This window comes from Dioscorea cayenensis, chromosome 18, assembly GCF_009730915.1.
Source record: "Dioscorea cayenensis subsp. rotundata cultivar TDr96_F1 chromosome 18, TDr96_F1_v2_PseudoChromosome.rev07_lg8_w22 25.fasta, whole genome shotgun sequence".
NCBI classification, from domain to species: Eukaryota; Viridiplantae; Streptophyta; class Magnoliopsida; order Dioscoreales; family Dioscoreaceae; genus Dioscorea; species Dioscorea cayenensis.
The window spans coordinates 17,652,315-17,679,488 of record NC_052488.1 but is presented as its reverse complement, the minus strand read 5'-3'; the positions used below and the strand labels follow the sequence as shown (position 1 = coordinate 17,679,488).

Genomic DNA, 27,174 nt, shown 5'->3' with positions numbered 1-27,174 from the left:
TGCCATTTGCTTCAAAGTGTTTTTTTTGGTTAGTGTGAGTCTCACACCCCACAAGCCACAACCCTCTTTCTCTCCCACAATTTCACTACATATATATTTCACTTGACGGTGCATAGCTTCTTCATGTGCCATTCGCTTGAAGGTGAGTGGATTTTTATTGGTGTGGGTGCCACACCTCACAAATTTTCTTTAATAAAATAAATATATCATAATTTATTAAAAATCAAAACCACCACTGTAACAACACAGAGTGAACAAATATATAGCATACAAAGGGAGGGTGAATATAGATAACATGAGGAAAAAAAAAACTAGTACAAATAAAAGACACCACGAAGAGATCCACCAGGGGTGGAATAGACACCTTATACTTTTTCTCACATTCTCAAATTTTATATATAATGATATTTGTTTGTTTTTTACTATTTTTTAACAATATATACACACAGGTATAATATTGGTGTTTAGTTATTTTTTTCCTTTTTTTTTAATAATTTTATTTATTTATTTTTCAAAACAATTAATTTACATCATCATTAGATAATGCCACTAGGGTAAACAAGAGTATCCATGCTTATTTGTTATAAGACACATTGCCACAGAGGCACACATCCACTAGTTGGGTTGCGTGCATAGCACAAGAGAATCCGAAAAAGCTCTCCCAAATAAACAGTAACCATCGGATTAGTGTCCCTTTGTTGGTCATTTGACTTGTTGGGCATAGACCAAAGAGACTTGTGAGTCTTCGCGCTTGACGCTACAGTACTTCATCGTTCCTGGCTCCTCTATTTCCCTGTTAAAGCATCTTGTCTCATTGGCTCTTTGCCACCCTCCCTAGATTCTAGCAATTAAAAGAACAATCATGCACCCAGTTATGCTTCACATTTCTCTCTTCTTCCTTCATTGATTCCTCTCTGAGCTTTTGTTTGCTGCTGCTTCTTCTTCTTATTTTTCTTATTCTTCACCATGTCGTCTGTTTGACTGTTTCTGTTGTGGAGAAGCTGGACGTGGTGAGAGTTTCTTTTCACTTTACCTCGTTATCTAATTTGTTGATGGACTCTTGTTGTTGTTGATGTTGTTGTTGTTGTTGTTATTGTTGTTGTTGTTATTTAGTTTTGGTTGATCACTTGACTGATTTTCTTGATGATTTTGAAGTTTTCATTTTTTGGGTTGTTCCATTTTAGCTCTGAATGAATTTTATACTTAATTAGTTGAGGTGGGATGTTCAAGGAACTGGATGATTTGATAACTTAATTAGTTTCTCATGGTGTTTTGGTCTGCAGTTTGTTATTTAGTTTCAGGGAAAGTGGATGGGGAGATGGTTGTGGACAGTGGCTTCCACTTTTGTGCTTGTTTAGGAAACTTGGAAGGTTATTTATGTTGTTGGAGTAGTCATGGATTGACCACATTAAGTGCTACTAGAGGACTAAAATGATTTTTTTTTAAAAAAAATGAATATTAAAATAAATAATTACACTTTTTTTAGCTTTTTTATTTTTTTTTAAAACCGATAAATCATAAATTATATTGAAAAAACTAAATATAAAATTTTGCGTCAAAGTGGGAACAAAACATTAGACACGAGAAAGACATCACCAAAACCACTAGAAATGACAATGAAGCCAAACACAAAATGATATAAAAAGTTCTTAGGAGGCGGTCAAAGGTAAAAATAGTCTATCCATGGCAGCATATGCAAAAGGGCATCAAGCACTTTCTACCTGCGGTAAAAATAGTCTATCCATGGCAGCATATGCAAAAGGGCATCAAGCACTTTCTACCTGCAGGTCCATAGTAGTATTAGTAGCCTCCATTGCACTAGAGGAGGATTAATGAAGTTGAGACTATGGTGGATGGTAGAAATAGAGGCTCCAACTTGATTCTATTCAAATTGGGTGTTGCAGATAACTTGAGAAAGAACATTTAACCAATCTTAAGAAGAATTTGTAATAATTAGTATAAATATGGTTGTTCCACTCCAATCAAATGTACTTGTTAGAGCTGAGGCTCTATACTTGTCATTATTTGACACGCATAAGTGATGACCTGACAACTATGATGAGGTGGCATTATGATGTGGCGAGAGATAACGTGAAGACATTAAGCTATCTTTGGAATAGCTATTTTTGGCATGATGATCAACTTGGAGGATTTCTCTTGAAGTGCAAGCAATGGCCATATGAGGATACAATCTATTTTTAGCAAGTGACTCAATCATGGGAGATCAACTACTTGGAGAACAAGATATTTTAAAAAGCCAATTTAGTGTGTGACCAAATGAAGACACAATCTATATTTAGCAAAGCAACTTGAAGATCAAATTTAGAGAGACAAAGCTAATTATGGGCGGAGCTACTTGAAGATACAACTATTATTCATAGAAAGGATTAAAGACAAAATCATGAAGAACTAAACTTGGATGAATGAATATCAAGTTAGGGGGCTTGAAGGTTGAAGACCGAACTTGGATAAGTAAAGATCAAGTTGCTTGAAGGTTGAAGACTGTGACTTTTTTGCAAGGTTATTGCTGAAAGGACGTGAGAAGATAAACTAGTTGCTGGTAGGAAGAGATAGGGACGATTCGACTACATCGACTTAGACTTGAACACAATCAGGAGGGCTAGAGGCGACTGCAGGTCTCATTGCAATGAAAGCTAGAACTCAGTCAAGGTCAGCAACTAGGCCACGTTGCAAGCTCGGTTACAACAGAAGTTGCAACGACTGAATTTGGCAAGTATCCAAGTTAGTAGCCGTAGAGGTTCTGAAAAAGAAGGTGCTATCTTTGGGACGTAGAGACGTCTATATAAGGGACCCTAGTCTAAAAGTTTAGGAAAGCCACCAAAGATACCCAAACATGTGAGTAAGAGAGTGGGCATTGGGCAATCTAGAGAGGATTCTTATTTATCTTTGTGAGGATGAGTATGAGAGTTGTACTCATGTTTATTCCCTTCTTTTAGTGGAATTTTTATCTCTAGGCTTGGCCCCTAGATGTGGGCAAGTTTTGTGTCAAACTAGGTAACCAATTTCGTGTACCTCATTTCTCTTAGATTTGTGTGTGATTGATTGTATAAGTGATTGCATGAGAGATTCGATGATTTCTGACCCACAATACACCTAACAGAACTTACAGTATCAAAAAATTATTTGGTTAAAGGGCTCCAACATATTCTTGATATGAGTGCCCATATTGAGCCTTTAAATAACCCAGACCTCTCTTATAGACATAGGATGCCTTCCTAGGTGGCTTATGAAGGTTTTCCTTGCTAATGCGTTTAGGATGTTCTAGGTTCTGGTTGTATGTTTTGTCTGTGTGATTGTTTGTTTCTTTGTTTTGTCTGACTGGTTTTTGGACTTTGTATTATTATTTTTTTATATTAATAAAATCAGCTCGTCGAGCTCTTTCCCTCAAAAAAAAATATATATATAATTGAAAATTGGACCTCTTGGATAAGTGGCTTGGCTAGCTAGTAACATCCATGAGGCTTGTATGTCTTAATTCGAATAATATTTTAGAACATTTATCTGAAGTGTAATTGTTACATATTAAATCAAAATTACCTCTTTTCCAACTAAATTATCACTAGGATTGATCTTATAGTCCTTTAATGGTACTTTGCAACCTAAGATCCAAATAAACCTAGGCTTGAAGAATTAAATGCCATTATTAAATGGTGCCTAGATTTTAACCACAAGAATACCTCAATCCTTAGTGAGAAAGCTACAATGGACTTGGAAGAGTAAGCTAATCGCTTGGTTTTTTGTGTTGCCAAGGATGGATAATCCCTATGCTAATAGAAATGGGTCATTATTTAGAGTTAATCCAGCTAAATTAAGTCATACTCCAAGTGTGAATCGGACTCATGCCAATAATATTTGGTATTCTCTATTAGATTTATTGATAACCTAGTGAAATTCAATTGTAAGATTAGAGAAAGTTTTTCTCTGAATAGAACGGCTAGGTTTCCATATAAGTGTGTTGATTGTAATAATCTTCTTAGGGAATGTAAGGTATGATGTACTTATGCTATGTGAAAAGTAAAAAATTATGATTGTGCCAGTTGGAGTAAGCACACTGTCTTGTGTGTTTGTGAGATTATCTTATGTGATTAAGCAAATTGACAAACCATGTATTCCTGTGTGTTTGCGAGAATATTTTATATGATTGTTTCTTATTTGATATTTCTTTATTGTTTGTATTTTCCCTGGTTTTGCTTAACACGCAAGAATTTGTTTATTAGGAGCCTTCTTTTTCTATGCCCTCAGGTACTTTTATATTATTTTTTATCCTTAATCACCATTAGGTACTAGGATCATTTCTTGCATTTTAATTAGTTCTCCTTTGTGATTGTCTTTTTTCAGTAAAGCTATGGTTTATTTATTTGATAAAAAAAATAGAGAGAAAAAAATCTGGTTTGTAGGAAAAAAGTTATTTCATTGATAAAAGAGTCATAGAAAACCACCGTTGTTTATATTTGAAATGCCATGAAAATACCAATAATCTCTTGGTCAATTAGTATCAGATCCTTTGCGTAAGGTGTCTATTTCGGATAATGGTAATAATGTAATTTGTATCTAGATAGGTTTAGGATTTTAGCTATAAATTCATGTAACATCAGTTATTTCTATGAGGGGAATGAATAAGAAAAAATAAGGCCTCTCCGCTCTCAAGGACGCTGACACATTGTCGAACCTCGTAAATGTTGTGTGTTGACATTGTTGTTGACATTGTCTTCTTACTTTTATTTCTCTTTGCTATTATTTGTCAACAATCTTCTTGCTTGGCGCCTTTTTCCATGTAATACATCTTCTCTCATTGGTTTTTGCCACCCTCCCAATATTTCAGCAATGAAAAGAGAAGAACCATGCACACAATTATACTTCTCATTTCTTTCCTCTTCCTTTATTGATTCCATTCTGAACCTCTATAGCTTCTTCTTCTCCTCTGTTTCTGCTGTGGAGAATCTGGATGTGGTGAGAGTTTCTTTTCATCTAATCTTCTTGTTAAATTTTCTTAATAAATAGTTTTTCCCTTTTTGTTGTTGTGATTTTCTTATTATTTTAAAATTTTAATTTTTGTCTTTCTTTTTAGCTCTGATTGAGTTTTATGCTCAATTGGGATGGAATATTGAAGGAACCTGATAATTTGCTTATTTAGTTTCTCATGGTGTCTTTGTATGTAGTTTATTATTTAATTCCAAGAAAAATAGTTGGGGAGATGATTATGGTTACCATGTTTGTGCTTGCATTGATTTTTAATTTTTTAAACTCAGACAACTTAACTGTTTATTCATGATTTTTAATTTTTTTTCAAAAAATGTGGGCATTCATGGTGTTTTATGCTGCATTGATTTTCTGTGAAGCTGTCTTATTTAGTTTCAAGTAGGGCTGTAAACGAACCGAGCCGAGTTTTGCCTTGTTCAAGCTTGGCTCATTACTATTTAATCGAGTTTGAGTTCGAGCCGAGCTTTCTTCGAGCTTCATTTTTCATGTTCAAGTTTGGTTCATTACTATTTTAACCGAGCTCGAGTTCTAACCGATCTTATTTCGAGCTTCATGCTTGAACTCAACTTGTTAAGAAAATTTGAAGCTTAGATTTGGCTCGTTAGCTTGATTAAGGCTTGACTATTTTTTTTGTATAGTAAAGTCTTATTTAAAGCTTATTTAATGAATCATTATCAAGTGTGACTCAACTCGATTTGAGTTTGAGGATCATTTTAGTAAAAGAATAATTTAAGCTTGTTTATGGAATCATTAAGGGTTGAGTTCAAGCTTGTTAAAATCTTCATTAAATAAGTTAACAAATAATTACAATAATAAGAAAATAAACATTGTGATGCAACTATCTATAAATATATTTTTTTTTGTAATATTATTAATGATCCGGTAAATAAGCTTGTTCATGAAAATATAAATGATTATATTAATGATTGTTACAAATAAAATTGTAAATGATACTAGAAACGAGCTTTTAATAATACAATAAAGGAGTTTTTCACAAGATTTAATGAGCCAAACTTGGTAATGTTCAAGCTTGGCTCGTTTGTCTTATGAGCTCTTTTAACTTAATGAACTAGCTGACCTAAGTTTTTAACGAGCTAAGCCTTCGAATAGTAGTTTAGAGCCCTATATGTGTGACTCAAATTGACAACAACGACATAGTCACATATACACCTTAATATACACATACATATACATATATATATATATATATAAACGAGCTCACAAGTCACAACCGAGTTTATAAACAAGCTTGTTCATGAGCTGTGTTCTCGAGTCAAAACGAGCCGAGCTTTCAGCTGCTCAAGCTTGGCTCGTTTATTAATCGAGCTTGAAAATGATGTTCGAGCTTGGTTCGTTTACAATATGAGTTGAACACGAATGAGCGCTTATTGAGCTGAACACCAAGCCGCTCACGAACGGCCCGGCTCAAATACACCCCTAGTTTCAAGAAAATTTGTCAGGAAGCCTCTTGTGCTTTCTTGGTTTGTGCTGGCTGTTTAACTTTTTCTTTTTGTTTTGTTTCTTCTTTTTTTAGTTCTGATTGATTTTTAGGCTTGACTGGAGGTGGAAATGTGGAATATTGAAGGAATTAACCAGATAACTTAACTAGTTATCTTTATTTTGTTGTTTTTTACTGCAGTGGTTTTATATGTAGTATACCTGCCTTACAGAACCTTGAGAAAAATGACTGGCAAGACAATTAAGATTTACGGAGTGCCTACCAATGTCACCGCAACTGAGGTAAAGGAGTTTTTGGAGAGGTATGTGGAGGAGGGGTCAGTGGTTGCAGTTAAGCTCAGACTCCCAGAAGTTGACGATAGAAGTTCGAAAGCTTTTGCAGTTGTTCAGTTCTCGGCCAGCGAGCATGCTGAAGAGATCTCATTGCTCGCTCAGCAGCGTCTTCTGATACAAAGTTCTTTTACTCTGATTACTAGAAGTGCAAAACATGATATTGTGCAGAAGCTGAAAATACCTCTCTTCACTTTAAAGATTCCCATGTTGCATTTGGGTTGCCCAATTTCATCCGAAGAATTCTCTGTTCTATGGAGTTTCGATAGTGTCAGGGTTGACTTTGGTGTTAATTTAAAGAAAATATATTTCTTTATATCATCAGAGAGTCAGTCATATAAACTCGAACTTTCTCATAAAAGCATTTGGGAAATCAAGCTGCTCCGCTGCCACAAAGACAAGAACTTTGACAAAGAGAGGAAGTTTCTCCTGATTCAGGTTTGCTTATGGAAACTGTATCACATGAGGTCTTATTTCGTTTTACTCATTGGCAGACTGCATAGTTTAAAGTTTTCATATGGCTAATCTATGATATTTTTTTATCAGAATTCTTAACTATTTATAAATTAGCCTTGGTTGAGTTGATCAAATGTTGTATTTCTTTTTATATATATCCAATGAGGTATCAATTTGTCTTATTGACTATAAGCTTCAAGCTTCCACATCACATGCATTTTTCCTTCTTTGGGAACACGATATAATTGATATTGTTAGAATTTCATGCTAAAATCAAGTACCTCAAGGCGTTTAATAGGAATTATTTATCATGAAAATGAAGTCTTTTTTTCCCTTGAATCTCTGTGGAAATAAGCTTCAGTTGTTGAATTTCTCTTCATCGCTTAACTGAATCTCAAATATTAGCTAGTCTTGAATTTATGCTATAATTTTCATTTGCATGACTCGTGTGAGCACTACCAATCCTTACTCTTTGGCATACTCTTTACTTTATCTGCTAACTGATCAGGTTCCTCAATGTCTATCTTCCTTTGTCTTACATTCTCCTAAAATAATGTTTGCAATAAGATGACTTTATACTTGTTATGTTCTTGATATTTTTATTTACTTGTGTGGTTAAATGACGTAGGTAAAATCGGCACCTCGAATTTATGAAGGTCCTGAACAAAATTCAGGTAGTTTATATGAAGACCCTCGTCTTAATTATTTCAAGGATCTTCCAGATCATCAGTGGATCAGAACAACAGATTTCACTCCTTTTTGTAGTATTGGGCAATCTTCTGCATTCTGTTTGCAGTTACCCAATGGTTGCACTCTTCCAAATATTGGAGAACACTTTGTTTGCTACAAAGAAGTGGATGGTCCTCTCCACTTGCCGAGAGGTTCATCATTCTCTCGTAGCTTGGATTTGGTTCCAATTGTAGAACCTTCTCCAGGGATTGAGTTGCCTTACAAAATTCTTTTTAAGATTAATCACATGATACAAAAAGGCACACTCATGGGACCAGCACTTGACGATGAGTTCTACCGATTAGTTTCTCCCTGTTTTAAGCCCATAGATCATATAGAACGAGCATTAGAAGATATGTCTTACTTGAAGAGCTCCTGCCTTAATCCTGCAAATTGGCTATATGAGAAGTATCAGGAATTTCAAACATCAAAGTGCGATATGAAATCATCTATGATTTCTTTAAATTCTGGTTTGGTATATGTTCATCGGGTTCAAGTGACTCCCAGTAAAGTTTACTTCTATGGGCCAGAGATTAATGTTTCGAATCGTGTGATACGACATTTCTCAGAAGACAGCGATAATTTTATGCGTATTTCTTTCGTTGATGAGGATTGTGAAAAAATGCGCTCCACTGATTTATCACCTAGCTCAGACAATGAAAAGCGGACGGCTATCTACAAGAGAATACTTTCAACAATGAGGAATGGCATAAGTATCGGTGATAAGAAGTTTGAATTTCTTGCTTACTCATCGAGTCAGTTAAGAGAAAATTCTGCATGGATGTTTGCTTCAAGGCCTGGACTAGCAGCTGCTGATGTCAGAGAATGGTTGGGTGATTTTCGCAAAATAAGAAATGTAGCCAAGTATGCAGCAAGGCTAGGCCAATCTTTCAGCTCCTCTACTGAAACTTTAACTGTTTACAGGGATGAGGTCAAAGTTATTCATGACGTAGAAAACTCAGCAGGCTATGTGTTCTCAGATGGAATCGGTAAAATCTCACCTGAATTTGCCAGAGCAGTGGCTAAAAAATGCCGCATAAGAACTTCAACACCTTCAGCATTTCAGATCAGATATGGTGGCTATAAGGGTGTTGTTGCTGTTGACCCAACATCATCGATGATGAAGCTATCCCTGAGGAAAAGCATGTCGAAATATGAATCAGGGAACAACAAACTTGATGTTCTGGCTTATAGCAAGTACCAACCTTGTTATCTTAATCGTCAATTGATTACTCTTCTGTCAACGCTTGGAGTTCCTGATGCTGTGTTTGAAAGGAAGCAAAGAGAAATTGTTGAACAATTGGATAAGATGCTGGTAGATCCAACGAATGCTCAAGAAGCGATTGAGATAATGGCTCCAGGAGAAACAACCAGTATACTCAAAGAAATGTTGTTGTGTGGTTATAAGCCTGGCAAAAGGTCATTTCTTCCAATGCTGCTGGAAGCATTTAGAGCAACTAGGCTGCTGGAACTGAGAACTAAATCGAGGATATTTATTCCAAAAGGAAGGTCTTTGATGGGATGCTTGGATGAAACACGAATTTTGGACTATGGTGAGGTGTTTGTACAAGTTTCTCACACCGGAGACAAACATATTTATGATGATGGTCTCTCTAAATTCAGCGGAGGTCAACTCGACAACCGTACTGTTGTTGAAGGAAGAGTAATTATTGCTAAGAATCCTTGCCTCCATCCTGGTGATATCCGTGTTTTGCAGGCTGTTGATGTTCCAAATTTGCACCATATGGTTGATTGTGTTGTTTTTCCTCAAAAAGGAAAGAGGTATGCATACAACTTCTGCTCTCTAAGTTATATGATATGATCCGTGTCTACTTCAGCTTGCATTGAACTGATTTAAAATCTCTATATTTTGTTTCTTGAATTTGTTCCAACTTTTCTGGTGTCAATTTGCTCAAGTGAGCTGCAATTTCTGCATTAAGTTAGGAAGCCTCTATGACAAAAGAAGTGATTTATAGAGTAAAGCTGATCTCCATCAAGGTGGTGGTGAAGATAGAAAATCAATTTATCGTGTTTGCATATATGTTTATGGTGTAAAATCTGGGGTTCTAGTGAAAAGTAAGACCAATTCGCCAAGGTGCTAGATCGAGACATATGTTCATATTTCATTATTTGTGTGTTGATTTGCCCCTCTTGGAATGATAGATCACTAACCATGCATGCTGCATTCGCATATTTAGTATCGTCACACACTACATAGCTGAATTTAAACATATAACACGCCTTCTCTGTACTTCTGTACATATGCACTAGTTAATTTTGTGAAGTTTAAAACTTTTTTTATTCTGTGAGCTCTATGACAATGGTAACACTGGTTTATTATGTACACGACAATCCTTCTGATGGTGATTTAGTTTCCTCACATTTGTACACAGGTTAAAGCCATGAATTGGCCTCACTTAGAAGTGATGGTAAATCAGGTTTAGCTTATAGTACTGAGACGTGTAATTGAATTCATAGTGTAAGTTCAACTATATGATTAATCTAGCTGAGTAATGCCCTTCCTTTTTTAGTTTGACATTTCTTGATCTCATGAATTTATTTATCATAAGAATTCAACTCTGAATTTCACATGTTCAGTTAAGGGCTAAATCTGCCTTATGAAGTATTTTTGATATTCTTGTTGCTTGTAATATCATATTATTTTTCTCTCATATAGTCACATTGTTTCTTAACCTTTCCTGCCTGAGAATAGCACCACTGAAAAACCTCCAAATGGAGGAATATTTTTTCTTCTCTATGCTGATTTTAGTTCTTCTACTGAAGTATAATTAATTTTATTTCAGACCACATCCGAACGAGTGTTCAGGGAGTGACTTAGACGGAGACATATATTTTGTGAGTTGGGATCCGTCACTAATTCCACCTTCTCAGGATGAACCTATGGACTACTACCCGGCAAAACCTGTGATCCTCGATCATGATGTTACAATTGAGGTAGACGTTTTTGGCTATGGTTTCTACTTAGCGCGGTTGATTGATGTAAATTTGGCTATGATTCACAACTTAATTAAGTCATTCTAATACATGTTTTCTGCATTTTTTTACTACTAAAGAAGTCCATCCTTATATTATTGCAAATTTGAATTTTGTTCTTGATGATCTTTACTGATATTTTTCCAAAGAGTGTATTAAGAAAAGAAAATTACGCTGATGATCACTCAAAAACAAAAGGAACCAAGTTATCAGATACTCTTATTATAAATAAGATTATATAGTGAAACTTCGTTAAGGTTTTAATTTGCATCTGTTGCTGCATTTGGCAAAAGTTAGTAAGTAAACTCTCTGTTTTTTTATCGGAATGGTTGTGCACCATCATTTTGTTTTTCATGAAGGGCCATCTCTCTAGATAACAATCTTATATGATTGTTGAGGATAAATAATCTTGAATGGGTTTGTTCACTGTCTTAAGAGTTCAAATTTCATGCCATTTCTGTCAAGTGTACGGTCTGGATCATTCATTCTGTTGAATAAATGGGGGATGTGGCAAATTGGTCCTTGAACTGCACTCTTACAATCCTGTAAGACTTAGAATTAGTTTCGTACATCTTCGTACTATCTCACAAGTTACTCTTCATGTTTCATTCGTTGTGCTTGTTGTTTCTTACTCATGCATCAATTATAATGAATTTATGTTTCTCTTGAAACAGAGTTATATGCAAGATTTATATGCAACCTTATGTTCTGCGACATTGACTGATATGTTAGCTCATTTACTGCAGGAAGTCCAGGATTATTTTGTGAATTATATGTTGAATGACAGCTTAGGAATCATTTCGAATGCCCACACAGTCTTTGCTGATAAAAAGCCATTGAAAGCTCGAAGTGAAGAATGCCTACAACTTGCAAGATTATTCTCTATCGCTGTCGACTTCCCCAAGACAGGTGTACCTGCTGTAATCCCACCAAAGCTCTATGTAAAAGAATATCCAGATTTCATGGAGAAACAAGATAAAGTTACATATATATCCAAGGGAGTGATCGGAAAGCTCTTCAGAGAGATTAAAGACCGCACTCCCAATCCAAGCCAGATAGAGGCATTCACTAGAGAAGCGGTGGTACAATCTTATGAAGCTTCCCTTTTCAAGGATGAGTATGATATCAAGTTAAGGAATCTCATGGATCACTATGATATTAAATCTAAAGCTCAGATTCTAAGTGGAAGTGTAATGAAGGCATCAAAATCTTCCAATCGGTTCAAAGATAATGAAGCCATAAAGATAGCTGTGAGACATTTGAGGAGGGAAGCAAGAGGATGGTTTAATGAGAAGTGCAATGATGGTGTGCATCTATGACAAACTGATTATGGTCAAGCTGAAGAACATGAGAATGAAAAAGCTGCTGAATTGCAGCGGTGCCCAATGAAGACCAGATTGAATTTGCATTGATCGGTGTTGATATTCAGTTTATGCAAATGCTATTACCAATGTATAAAGGAGAGCAGTTATATATGGTCTGTGCTGCTTGTTAATATTTGACACGATTTCAATTAGATGTATTAATACGAACCAAAATGCAGAGAATGATGGCCTTTTCTGTGTGCGTAGAATCAAGAATTTCTCTATATAACTTAATTTTATGCAGTATGATTCCAAAGCTTCATTTGGAATGGTACTAGTATACATCTTATAGACGACAAATTTTGGATCAAAATCCGTAAGATATGCATGAATTTGTCATAAATTTCCTTTCTTCCAGATGTTTATGATTTGTTTGTTTCTTTTTCATCAGGTAGACTGTATGCCCGATGCAGTTTAATGGTGCATCATATCTTGAAAGAGAACAAGTGAAAGAACTAGAGTAAATCAAGGAACTTTTGTCGGACATGTTAGGCTTTGCTTTGATGAATTGAAGGAGGGTTTTGTAAACTAGGGTAGAGTATGGTAAATCAAGGTAAAAGAAGGTTTTAAGTTATACCTTATTTTGATTGAAAATAAAGTAAATTGAGGTTATCAAACCTTTTACCCTCTGTTTGGTTTCCGGAATAGGAATGGGAATGTAAGTGGTGGATGGGATTGGAGATGAGAATAAAAGTATAAGGATTGGAATGAAGATAATGTTTGGTTGGAAGAAATAAAAAGTGGGAATAAAAAAAAAGTAAAAAAAAGAAATCATGTAAAATTACTTTTATATCATTTAGGGCCCATTTGGTGGACATGATAGGATATGGACGGATATGATATGAGGACTGAATAGGAGTAGAAAAGGATATGGGCATGATAAGCTCATATCTTATTAGATGTTTGATGCGATGTTTGATGGGCACCGAATAAACCATTAGATAGCATTTTGTTATCCTATTTTATGTTTGAAGTGGACCGAATAATGACAGGATATGATATGAATGATATGTAAATAGACAAAATTACCCTTTATAATATAGTTATATATATTTTTTAAATAGACTTTTTTTTAAAAAAAATTTCCTTAATGATTTACTTATCGGTATATTTTAAATTTTTAAAAAATAAATAACTTATAAATAATGTCCACAAATATATAAATTGCAATATCACCAATTTGCAAAACTTATAGTTAATACTTATTTCCTTGGAGAAAATTATACAAAAGTGATCAATATGACATAAAGCTAGAGTAACAAACTCATTAATAGAAAATAAATAGATCACATCAAAATCAATTTGAAAAAAAAAATCATCAGACTAGAGAAACTAAAAAATAAGATATGATTAAAAAAAATTTCAATAAAAAATAATTTGCTCAAGCACCAAGATTGATGGAGAAACTTTTTAACCACTCTAAATGTGTAAAATTCTATTTAAAATAGTGAAATTAATGTTCTATCTAGTTGCTGACTAGCTTCTAGCCCCAAGCATAGTGTTTAAAAGATCAAAAAAAGAGATATAATTAAACATTAGATAAGGGAGATAAACCAAATAATAGATCAAAAAGGTAAATTTATTTATTTTTATCATATCCTACATGTTTCTATCATGACTCCCCCCATAGGATTCATTATCATGTGGCCGACATGATAAAATGGGCCAACAGGATAAGACTATTATATCCTATTGGCACACCAAACAAAAGACAGCAGCAGGATATGATAGTCTATCATATGTTATTGTTGTTATCATGTCCACCAAAGGGGCCCTTAATGTAAATGAATGATATTACATACCATAGTAAATTATATTTAAGGATAATTAATTTTTTAATTTATAAAATAATTTAAACAAAATTATTCATTTTAATTATTATAATTAAATATTTTAAATAAAATCTAATTTAATTATTATATGTTTTATTATAATTATTAAAATAATTAATATATTTAACTATTATCCAATTTAATTTTTATAATTAAATATTTAATTAAATAATACATTTTAACTACAGTTTTATGAAAATTAAAATGGACAAAATATCTACTATCCTAAAAAAAATTTGAAGTCTATTTTAATTATGATTTAATTATGATTAATAAATGTTTAAATATTTTTATTTAATTATGATAATTAAATATTTTAATAACATAAATTAATTTAATTAAAGAGTGATTTAATTATAGAATGTATTTAATTAAAGAATGATTTAATTATAACATGTATGGGTGTATTATAGAAATAATTTTTCTGTATTAAAGGTATAATGGTAATTAAAGAGGCAAAAAAGGGAAAGAATGCTCATGCCCCCCAATTTGGGGGCATGATGCTATATGGGTTTTGAGGGAATGAAGCCCCCAAAAACCCCCTCCCAAGCAAGGCCTTACTGTCTTCATCAAAACATGGGTTACTCTATAACCCTACCATACAAAACCCCCTCCCAAGCAAGGCCTTACTGTCTTCATCAATGTTTTGGATTTGTTTCATTGTTCTATTTTATAATATGATAATGATCTCTCTTGTAATTCAATATACTTTCCAAATTAAACTGGTATCGGAGTTTAATCACAATTGTAGTGTTCGGAGAATTTATATCTAAATACTTTCTTGTTAGTAATGATCGATTTAATCGAATTAGGGTTAGAAAAAATCGTTCTAATCATATTAGGACTATCAATTATTATTAATTGATATTTAATCAACAATTGATTAATTATCCAAGAAGGATTACATGAACACATGAATATATGTGAAAGATCAGGTTGCCTCACAGAGATTTCACAATCACAAAATCCTCCAACACACACATGCAATGTTCTCGAACTTTTCAACCTTGAGCAACTAATGTGAATATTAGGGTTTTTTTTTTCGTAGCCGTCTTTTGATGGCTATAACAATTAGTTAAAACCCTAATCTTATATCACGTATTTCTAGGGAGTATATATTTGGATAATATTATAACATGTAATGTGGACCCGTTTGGATCACTACATCTTTAACAAATTAGTCCATACTAATTTTAATAATCACAATCATGTCCATCAACAAAATTTTAATTTAATCCAAAAATTAGAAATATTTATATATGAAACCCCAATATAATATTTTACATGTTAGTCCCTCTATCAATAAATATTCCATATAAGTAGGTATGATTAGACCATCAATAGCACTGTCGATCTCCACTTTTATGTGTATTTCTTTACACTATTGGACATAAAACAATTTTAAAAACATGTATAATAATATATATTTTATATACAATAAAATACTTTTAAAAAATTAACCAGCTAGATTTTTATCCAATACATAAGAAACACAATCTAGAATATTCTCTCCTACAATAGGAGTAATAGATCCCATCTTGGATGACTACAAACCTTCATCATTTATTAAATAACCCAATGTGTCCGTATATAGCCTGCAATTAGTATCACTGGTTGGCACTATCAAAGTAATATAATTTATACATAAGATTTAATAACATCCTCAAGTAATAAGGACTTTCTATAATAGAATAAATGTTTTGACAGTGTTTGGTCTAAGAGTTCTGTAGGGTCTAGTTCAATATTTGTCAACTATAAATACCCACAATGTCACTAAGAGTCCACTCTAGTGGCTGAGACATACCACTCTATCACATATAGTAGTACAACATGTGAGAACTAATAATGACTACAAAAATCATATTTTATCTCATAGGTTGTAAACTATTTTTAGGTTGCAAGGAATATAGATAATCATGTCTCACTTTAATGATCTCTATCATTAATTTGAAATCTATGCAATGCAAACCCATAATAATATATCATCAAACATGAATAACACAATACCCATAATTATGCATGCAACAAAATAAAACTATTTTATTATTAAATAATAACTAAAATTGGTTTTGTAGGGTATACTAGTTTTTCACTTCTTTCATTGTTTTTCCACTGGTACTCGTTGATTTCTTTAACTCTTGATTTAGTCTTTTCCTTAGCTCTTACCTCCAATGCTATCGATCAACTAGATAATAGAAAAATAGTTACTGCTAATACTTCCAATCCACGTGGGATTGACACCTTTATTTATTATATTATTTATGTGACTTGTACGCTTGCTAGCCCTCAGCTAGTTAGTCGAGCAAGAGGAGCATCAATCAAAAGATTGGTATGAGATCTCAGAAGTCAATGAGGAGGACTTGGAACCTTCTCATCCAAATCTCAAGTCCACTTCGTAAGGAAGGGGTGCATTATTATGTAAGCAAACAAGGGCGCATGACCTCAAAAGAAGTTTTCATGTTCCATTAGATCTACCCTATTAGTCAAGGAAGTGTCTCTGATGGTATACCTTTTGTTTGGAATTTATGGCACTTTTTACTTCATGATTGTATTCTAGGAGAAACTTAATATCCTTATGCATCGATTTCACATGTTAGGCATAGCTATTGTATTCAGCGGCTCTATATTTAGTGCTATGCATGGTTCTTTGGTAACCTCTAGGGAAACCCCTGAAAACAAATTTGCTAATGAAGGTTACAAATTCGGTCAACTCTCAAATTGATTTGATTATCTTGATAACCGTCGACCAACTCCAATGATACAGCAGCAAATTCCAAATTGAGATCCATATATGTTATACTCTTGTCCATATTCAGCGGCCCCATATTTAGCATTGTCGTTATTTGGAAGTGGTAGGGCATTCTTGTCCTTTTATTTTTGTAATGGCATTATGGTGATTTTGTCACACCCCGAACCTTGAGGCATTGACAAACGGCCGTATGCCCACAAGGCCGAGACCCAATGGGCACACAAGGCCTCAATATCTGTCTCACAAAATAAGATATAACAAGGTATCAACATCACAAGAACATAAGAATTTAAGGGATACAATAACTAGGTTTACAACTATGATCCATGGAAACTAAAAGTGCAAGGTTCAAAGCTTTAAACAAATAACCAGTTCCAAGTTCACAACATAAGGACTATTTACATGATAACCAACTGGTGTTCGCTCAATGGTCCCCGCTAAGCTATCCACCACACACTTACTCCTGATCTGAAAAGGATAAAACCACTATTTATGATCTTGACAGCCCAGTAAGCAACCACTAAAAACAACAAAAATATAGGAATTACAACAACTCAGTAATCTCAAAAACATGCTTAAGTGTGATATTGTACAATAAATATCAGAAATAAAACTCAAATTTCAGAGTATTTCAAACAAACATAATTTTCCAAGTGAATAAGTATATATGTCCCCCAAATAACTAATGCCAAAAACAAAACCACAGAATTCATATATTTAAACTTGGTGACCTGAGTCGGATTATCAGAGTTCATTTATTTACCCTCGGTAACCCGAGCCAGATTTTCAGAGGCCGTTATTCTCCACCGATGAAACGGTGAGAAACTATAGTTTCTTATCAGAAGTGGCGAAACGAAAACAAAATTAAGGGGGTGCTGAAATAAAATTTTAAAAATATATATATATTTTTTGAATAATTCTATTAATTACAACTTGAGATAATAATAATAATCTATATAAAATATACATACATCTAAAAATTTTGGGTTAAATGTAAAAAAAATATTATGTCTACATAATTAACAATTAATTCAAATTAGAAGTAACAAATAATGCAATTAAAAAACAACTTAATGCAAATTCATAATCTAATTTAATTAGTAATCTAATGAACAATCAAAATTTTCACAACAATTAATAAAAAAATGTTTAACAAATTTTTATAATAATTTGCACAATAAATTCATCAAAACAAATTTTCATAACAAATAACAAAACAAATATTTAACAAATATAAAAAAAATTCATAAAAAAATAATAAAACAATTAATGAATCAAATTAAATTAGATAAAAAAAAAAAACAAGTAAGTCTCACATAAAACATAAAATCGGAAGAGATTGAGCAAATAGGAAAAATTCACCAATCGACTCAACCAACAAATGATCTAGAGTTAAATTTTATTGTTGTACCACTCTTTTGACTTATAAGAGAGAGAGAAATTGCATTTGAACTTGAGAGATAAGAATTACATTTTTCTTAGAGATTTTTGAGATAGTGGCTGCATTTTTTTTTCAAATTTTTATTTTATTTTGTGAGCCCCACCCCTTAATCAAATCCTAGACATTGCTTTTATCTTTTAATCCTAGCCATTGGTTTTACTTTTAATCTTAGCCATTGATAGTTTCAAAACCCTAGCCGTCTTTTCAGCTTCTTCGGTTTTAGCTCACCGTTTAGGGGAAAAAAAATAGAGAGAGAGAGAGAGAGAGAGAGAGAGAGAGAGAGAGAGAGAGAGAGACTTGCCTCATCTCTTTCTCTTCTTTTTTGCGGGTGGTGTCGGCGATGAGGACGGGAGAAGGGTCTCATCGTCACGGATTTCGTTTCACTGTTATTGTTGAGGTAAGGTTCCGAGTTATTTCGTTATTGCTCTTTCTTATGTTGGAATTTGGAGAAGAGTAATATAACAAAGTTATATAGTTTGATGTTACCTAAATACCTGCAAAATTTCAGATTTTATGCATCTGTAGTTTGTGATATATAGCCCTATTGGTATAAGTGTCTCGGATGTTATTTCTGTGCATAGCCTGGAGAATTATGGCCATCTTTGATGATCATGAAGATTGAATTGGATAAGGTAAAAAAATAGAAAAGTTAGCCATTTCTGAGTTATTTGATTGTCAGTAAGATTGTATTACTTTTGAAGTTATATGTTGTGAGATATTTTTTATTGGAATAGGCATGTCTGAAACTGTTGGTTTACATAATTATGATTTTTAATACTGGTGGCTTAAATTCTGTAGGTCTCAAATCATTGTGAGGTTTGGATATGTTTTAGATGAAGATGCCTAGTTTTCTCAAAAGTTTGAAATTTTTTATTTGGGTTAGAATTTGCAAAGCTAACCTGATTTTAATCTTAAGGTTTGTAGGGGAATTGGTTATTGTTCTTGACCTTGGTAATTTTGTTAGTGTTTGATTTGTTTTTTCATTCGTGTGAATTTTAGAATTTGTTTACTTGTAATTCTGATGGGTTATTCCCAAATTAGGACTTCCTGAGAAATACTCGATTGGTGTAAGAATTCAAAAATCTGGTGTTAATCAGGTAAGTATCCCACATATAAATTATATTATATGTATATACTTTAGTTTTCTGAACATCTGAAAATTTTGAGAAAAATAATGATTTCATTTATTTATTTATATTTTGAATTATTTATTTATTATTATTTTCGGAATTATTTTAAATTATTTCAAAGTTCGAGTTAATGATATTTTATTTTGGATTAGAATTATCTAAAAGTTTTAAATAATTTATTTAAATTTGGATTACTTAATTTTTGAATTTCAGATATTTATTTACTTACTGATTAATTACTATTGTTTTTTTTTATCTGTTCATGTTTGGATTCAATTAACTGGATTATTTTGATATGATAAAAATGTGATCATGTGACTGCAAATTACCTGCATTTTGCCCAGTATGAATTTTGATAGTTTATTGTTTTGTGAACATGAAATATTTTGACAAAGTACTCGTAGTCCCAAACTAACTCTGCAATAACCCTATCACTATGGGTTAAACACTGACCGTGTCGACAAATACTCTGATATAGAAACTATAGTTTCCCACCGCTTTCCGTCAGTGAAGAATAACGGCCTTTGATAAATCTGGCTCGGGTCACTGAGGGTAAAAATATGAGTTTTGATAATTCTGGTTCGGGTCACCGAGGGTAAATATATGAGTTCTGTTATTTTGTTTTGGTAATAGTTGTTTGGGGGACCTATATACTTGGTTTTGACATCTATGTTTATTTGAAATAAATTTGATTTCTGATTTTGATTTTGATAATTTATGATTTTTGCAAATGATCCCTATAATTTTTTAGTGGGTGCTTACTGGGCTGTCAAGCTCATAATCTGTTGTCTATTTTTTTCAGTTCAGGAGTGAATAGTACAATAGACATCTAGTGAGCTAGCTGGAGATTGTGATCTTGATCATTTATAAGTTTGAGTTGTTGTTCTGTCTGTGTGAGTATGTGTTTTATTTATAGAGCACCATCTTGTACTTGATAGTTGGAATTTTGAACCTTGTGAATTTCTGTTTTTGACTTTTGATTTTACAGCTATGTTATATTGTATGTTCTGCTTTGGACCAAGTTTCGAGGCCTTGCATGCCTACTTGGTTTCGGCCTTGTAGGTGTGCGGCCATTTGTCAGCGCACTGGGCCTAGCGAGCCGGGTTCGGGGCATGACATATTTATTATAATATTATGTTTTTACATTAATATTCTTAAAAAAGTTGATAATTTTAATTTTATAAATTCAATAAAAATATTTAAAATATAAAATTTAAAATTAATATAGGTTTTACTACCCATATTATGTTATTATTTATTATTATCACTGAACATCGATTTTTATCTAATATAATAATTTTATAATTTTTAGTTAATTTATCTTAAGTAGCATGGGTTGGAATTCAAAAAAAATAAATAAATAAAGAGATAACCATACATATATGAATTATAATTGCTAATATTTTAATATTATATTATATTAATATATATATAATATAAACATTTTCATGGGGGCAAAGGGGTGCTCAAGCACACCCTTGCCCCCCTCTCCTTCCGCATATGCTTATCAGAGTCAGAGTACGTGTTGACATGGTTAGTGTTTAACCCCCAGTGACAAAGTTATTGCAAAGTTAATTTGAGGACTACAGGTTACTATATCAAAATATGTCGAGTCCAAAATCATTGTCAATGCAAAAATAGTGAAATTTGGTGATCCCCTTTTTCTAATGAAAAATAATTCCAATTATTACAAAATAAGATAATGCTATATGATTAGAATAATTAGAATTTAATTAAGCCTGTAACAATAATAATTAAATATAAGAAATCAATTAAGATTATACATCATGATTTCTGCAAACATTCAATACTGCTTCTAGAAGTTCAAAGTAAAACAAATTTAAGAAAATAATATATCATCAGAATAATGGATGTCAAGTAAATCTTAAAATCCGTAATTAATTAAGTATTAGAATTAAATTAATAAACAACTAAAATAATTTGAAATCTATAAGTTCTGAAATAAGGATAGATACAGTATCTTAAAACCCACAACATTTAAATATAATATCATGAATGGTTTTAACAATAAAATCCAAAATAATTAAATAATTATGTAGATGATTTGCGGAAATCAGAAATTTTATATATATACATATATATAGGTTTATATGTGGTTTACTTATCTGAAAAATCCCCATGCTATAGAACCCACTAAGACAATAAAATCAAAATTCGAACAAAGTCCCTAAAACATGAACATTACACCTTGACTTAGAATTCCCAGCTTAAATAAAACAATAACCATTGGCTAGCAATCAACAGGGCTCTAAGATTCTAAATAGGTAAGTTTATAAAATAATCTATGACCAAGGTCAACCCTAAAAAAAAAACAAAATTAACCAGATGCCAATAATTTAACTGCTATTCATAACAGGGATGTACCATGAATTAATTCTTATAATAACAGGAAATTTTATATCAACCAACAATTACAGCATACATATATGTATATCTACACACACATTTACAATTTGGGTTGCAGAATTGGAGAACCATTCCACCCATCCATTTGATATATATATATATATATATATATATATATATATATATATATATATATATATATATATGCAAATAAACGAAATGCAAGGCTTCAACTAAACATGTGCATTTAATGGATAGCATGGTTACCCTTAACCTAACAATAACCCTATTGACAACCTATACTAGCTTTTGAAAATAACAATACAAGTGATAAAATTACTTTCCAGATAAATTTCCATTCTCCCATCAAATCATTAGTCTACAAATATAAACAACCAGCATGCTAACATCAATATAAAATTTCTGATAATTATTGCATTCCGTCTAATTCCCATAAAAATCCCACTTTTCAAACTTTCCTTAAAAAACAATCACCAAAAATCAGTGACCAATCTATTGATAAATTCATGCAGTGATTCACTGAATACATAAATCAATGACACAAGTCATGCTTGATTTTTCTCTTCTTTGCTTTTCCAACTCCAGACACCGAACACAATTTAACCCTAAGAAAATATCAAAACATACAAATTCCTATGCACATAAATCATAATCTATCGATTCAATGGATTCAAGCGTCTCACAACACTTAAGAAAGGGAAAAATGCATGATGACTTTTTGAAGGATAAAACCAGGCACTCTCCTGACCACTCTTGAAAACCCTAGAACATATTAAAACAAAAATAAGAAACCCTAACCATTAAGAAGTCACAATCATAACTAATAAAAGATAGCCAAATCGAAGAAGGAAAAAAAACCTACCACAAATACTCCTAGAAGAGCACTCAACAAGGTTGATTCTAGCCCTTACCACACACCCCAAAGCTAATCAATGAGATGGAGAGAAAGGCTATGAAGTTCTCTGTATTTTTTTATATCTATATAAATCACGTAACCGCTGGAGGTTGCAAGGAACGTGGGTGCTCACGGTTGCTGGAAAGGATAAGGTTGGATTTTAAAAACTAATTAAAATAAATTAAAAAAAAACAAAAAATAGGTTAACCAAAGTGGGGTCCACAGAATTATTTGAAGAAGTGAGGGTAGGATAGTTATTTTGCCTCAAAGTTTATCTTTTATACCTTCATCTTCTCCAAAGGTCTAGAACTTCAGAGCAATGTCACTCTCGTTTATCTGTTTATCTTTTCCGTAGGGTTTCAAAATTTTCAAGCTTCTTTGGAGTAAAATCAAACCTTCCTCCATTGAAGTCGATTAGGGTGAGTATCCTTTTCAAGTTGGTGTATTTAATTTCTTGTTTATGCTTTTTGAAACTTTGAAGTGATTCTTTAAACTTTCTAAGTTCTTTAGCTTTTGCATGGAGGTTATGGAGTTGTTGTTTGGATTAGAGAAGTGTCGAATTCCATGATATTCTTTGTAGTGTTCCTGATTCAATTTGGAAGGGTGAGTTTTGGATGTCTACTTTGAGATGGATTTTATTTTGGGTCAAAACTGTGGGCTTTGAATGCTCTAGAAGTTATTTATACACCCCTTTATTGCTTTTCTTGGAATTCCTTTTGGATGAGGGATGTATTGTAATTAGAATTGCAGTGTTTTAACTCTCTGTTATTGTAAATATCCTGGAATTATTATAGACCTGAGAGAGTGTTTTTGGTACTGTAGTAATTTCGCATTGGTGCATGCCATTTTGAAATCTTTGAAATTAGGGTTTTAATCCTCATCGAGTCATCATTCCACCATCGTAGGTATAGGCTGAGATTTCTAGTTTATGGCATCTAATTGGAGTCATTTCTTTGCTTTCACTTTCAATTCATCTCCATTTTCATATTTTGTTTTCTCTTATGTTTTCATGTTTTGGATGTTTCCGTATTTGTAGGCGGAGAGCCTCGAGTAAAGGCAAGACCTTGGAGGGATCTTAACCACATCTTGGGCTTCATTTGTGAGTGAATTTATGTTGTCCAAACATATAATCGAGTAGGATTTGAATAATAACTAATAGGAATATTTACATTTGTGCATGGCTTTGGAATATGATTCTCATCTTGAGGTTAAATAACTCATATTTGTTTGATGTATTTTGATCCTTATTTTTCTTTGATCCTTATTCATAAGGGAAAGGTTATTTATTAAAAATATAATATTTCTTGAGAAGGGAAACTCTTGTGCTCTATTATGCAAATGTTGTAAAAATGCTTTCATGTAATTTGATGGTGGCATGCTTTGTGCGATTTACTGTAGTTGAGGTTCCCACGACTGGCCTAGAGGCAGTGTGGTTGACCATTACTTTACCCATATCATGAGGCATGTAGAGAGCCTAAATGGGACAAATGCTGACTAAGACACTCGGGGTCACCACTCGAGGTTCTCAAAAGGTCAACGCCAATAAGGATTATCTAATTGATTTTGTTACACTTAAAACTAAACTTGGCGGGTTCAAAACCCTAGTTGCAGCAGCAATTAGGGTGAACATTCTTTGAGGCTAGCCGATGGGTTTTCAAAAGAATGATTTTTTTGGTGAAATACGCAGTCTCAAAATGATTATCTTTTCTTAATCTGTTTTTAAATTCGATAGTGACTATACCCGAGTTAAAGCTAAAAGTATGTGGATTATTATTGCCATGACATTAATCATACTCATTGGTTTCATTTTGATTCTATTCGAATTATGTGTCTTATTCACTCACTAGCTAAAAGCCCTTATAGGCTTGCTCAGGTTCTTTTCCAGCCTTGCGCTAATTCAGGGAAAATGTTGTTCACCCCATTTGGATTAATACGACAGTTGTCCCATGCCTCACTATGAGTCGAGATGTGACACTAGAAACTAAGGGCTTGCTTAGATGGCGCTATTTGGAGGTAAAGTAAAACAAGGTTTTTTAAAAACTCATGCTTGAGAAGAGGGTTTTTGAGGAGGTAAGGTTTTAAAAGGTAAAATGAAGATTTGATATGCAGGAAACAACACAAAATTATACAAAACAATTAGAGGCATACGGAAGCAAAACAAAATTGCATTATTGATTAGTGGATTTGATGAACATCTGGATTCTAATTAAATCAAGATCTAAAAAATACCTTCGGATGTTTCAAATCTTTATCTTTAATGCGCTAACTTTGTTCCTCAAAGCGTCCTAAATATTCTAGTATCGAATAAAGGTCGCACGCGTCTTAATCACATGCCGGAATCCAAAAACAGTGTCCTCTTCCTCTCCGAAGTAGCGGCTAAGGTTAGAAATGAAGAGAGATGAGCGAACTAATCTCTCAAATGATAAAATTCTTATATCTAGGGCTAGAGAGGAGTCACATTTATAGAAACTTCATAAAACATAACAAACATTATCCTATTATGAAGTCCTACTTGAAATATGAGTCCTAAAGCAACTAAAACCACTTTTATCTGCAAGTCTTTATAATTTTGATTAATTATTCGACTCCATTGAACTTTAATTAAAATTTAAACTTAAGACAAAACTCTATACCAATTTATAATTTCACTTCATCCCACAAAGTAAAATTGTAAATTAACAATTTTAGCTATGAATTCAAAACGAAACTGATTTTTAATTCCTTTAAGTGTAACTCTCTTTGTTCATTTTGATTGGCAATGAGAGGATACCAAAGGGTGTGGGTGATACCTAACCAGCTCTATGACCACGCCGGAGCCCAATTAAATATGAATGAGCAAATCATTACTAATCTTTCCGATTATAGTTACTATATGTATATAAACTCTTCGTTCTTGTATCCCAATCGAGTGAGGGTCATGATAATAGTCAAACTCACTAAACTCGATCATATGCAAATAACCATAATAAAGTAACATTACCAAATTACCCTTCGTATCTCATACAATTAGTTTGACTACCTTGGCCAAGATCTTCTAATCTCACCATGATCACATAGGATACTATATAGTTTATTTCCGAACAAACAAATTCTTTTTTGGTGATCACTCACAACAACTATTTGTGCTACATAGCCGTACTTCGAGAGTGACCCTATCAAAGAGTAAATTAAGTATAACTACTCGTCACGAGCACATCGTGATCATTGGAAAGGTTTTTTTTTCATGTTCCTCCCCGTGGAGGTTAAATAACTTTTCAACCTTTCATTTTACCTTCTAAACCCTAACCTCTTAAAACCCCCTCTTCTCAAGCCTCCACAGAAGGTACGTCATCTCTTATATTATTGAGTTTAGATTAATTTATTTGGTTTTTGGTATGTTTGTTTGTGTTTTTTTTTAATCTCAGAAAAAGCCTTTCTGATTAACAACCTTATAAAATTTATTTTCTTTGTAGGATCTGATAATGGCAAAACTATACCTATTCACAAAATTATTTAAATTATTGGAAAAAATTATTATAAAATTATTTTAGTACATATATATATGGGTATTTTTAAATATCATTATTAAATTAAATTAGTTATTAAAATAATTTTAAAAATATTTATTTAAATAACTTTATACATTTACATTAATCTATGCTATTTTTAAATTTTGTTATAGCTCTTTGTCTAATATTTATTAACCCATGTGATCCAAAGTCATTTTGTTTATTTTTGCTTATATATATATATATATATATAATTGTTGTATAAGCAACTAAAATCCTTAATGTAAATATATATATAAATTTCCATGGATATATTATAAGTATAATAAAAGCTAAAATATTTGCCAAACACCTTTGAAGATTTACTTCTTCTTTCTTCCTCTTATTTCTTCTTCTTTATAATATTCATAACACTCCCCCTTGAATGCCTATAGCCAAAGGATATGCCTCATTAAAACCTTGCTAGGAAAATCCCAGTGGGATAAAAACCTGGCTAAAGAAAAAAAAATACACTATCCTTGGTACATTTGAGGGTTACTGCCTCATTAAAAACATTGCCTCGGAACCCATTGGGATAAAAACCTTGGCGAAAGAAAAAAAGAGTACAGTCTCCCCCTCAAATAAATAATATTCAACTTATATCACAAGTACTTACATCTTTGAGTCTTCTTATCCCGATTTTATGTATAAATCTTTGGTGGATGCACTTAGGGAGTGATTTTGTGAATAGATCGGCTTGATTCTCATTAGATTGAATCTTTTGAACTTCTATGGGGCCTTCTTTCTGGAGGTCATGGGTGTAGAAAAATTTTGGTGATATTTTCTTCGTTATATCACCTTTAATATGACCTCCTTGTATCTAAAAAATACAAGCCCTGTTGTCTTCATAAATTATTGTAGCATTTGTTGTTACCGATGG

At 32.7% G+C, this 27,174-nt stretch overlaps 1 protein-coding gene across 2 annotated transcripts; it reads left to right on the top strand.

The window, feature by feature from the left end:
- The first annotated feature begins 856 nt into the window (after nt 1–856).
- Nucleotides 857–12,536, top strand: LOC120282109 (probable RNA-dependent RNA polymerase 1). 2 transcript variants are annotated; one of them, XM_039288857.1, is made up of 5 exons: nt 857–1,010; nt 6,672–7,227; nt 7,874–9,756; nt 10,779–10,929; nt 11,715–12,536. In XM_039288857.1, exons 2-5 carry the CDS (start codon nt 6,685–6,687, stop codon nt 12,285–12,287), a joined length of 3,150 nt encoding a protein of 1,049 aa, XP_039144791.1. In that variant the 5' UTR covers nt 857–1,010; nt 6,672–6,684; the 3' UTR covers nt 12,288–12,536. The 2 variants fall into 2 exon arrangements, with proteins under 2 accessions (XP_039144791.1, XP_039144790.1); XM_039288856.1 differs by having other exon boundaries at nt 6,641–7,227.
- The last annotated feature ends 14,638 nt before the right edge of the window (nt 12,537–27,174 follow it).

Bases quoted from the DNA above. Each gene is read 5' to 3' on its own strand.
- LOC120282109 (XM_039288857.1), top strand. From the start codon at position 6,685: ATGACTGGCAAGACAATTAAGATTTACGGAGTGCCTACCAATGTCACC. The intron at 9,757-10,778 runs GTATGCATACAA...ATTTTATTTCAG, and splicing joins TTTCCTCAAAAAGGAAAGAG to ACCACATCCGAACGAGTGTT. The intron at 10,930-11,714 runs GTAGACGTTTTT...CATTTACTGCAG, and splicing joins ATCATGATGTTACAATTGAG to GAAGTCCAGGATTATTTTGT.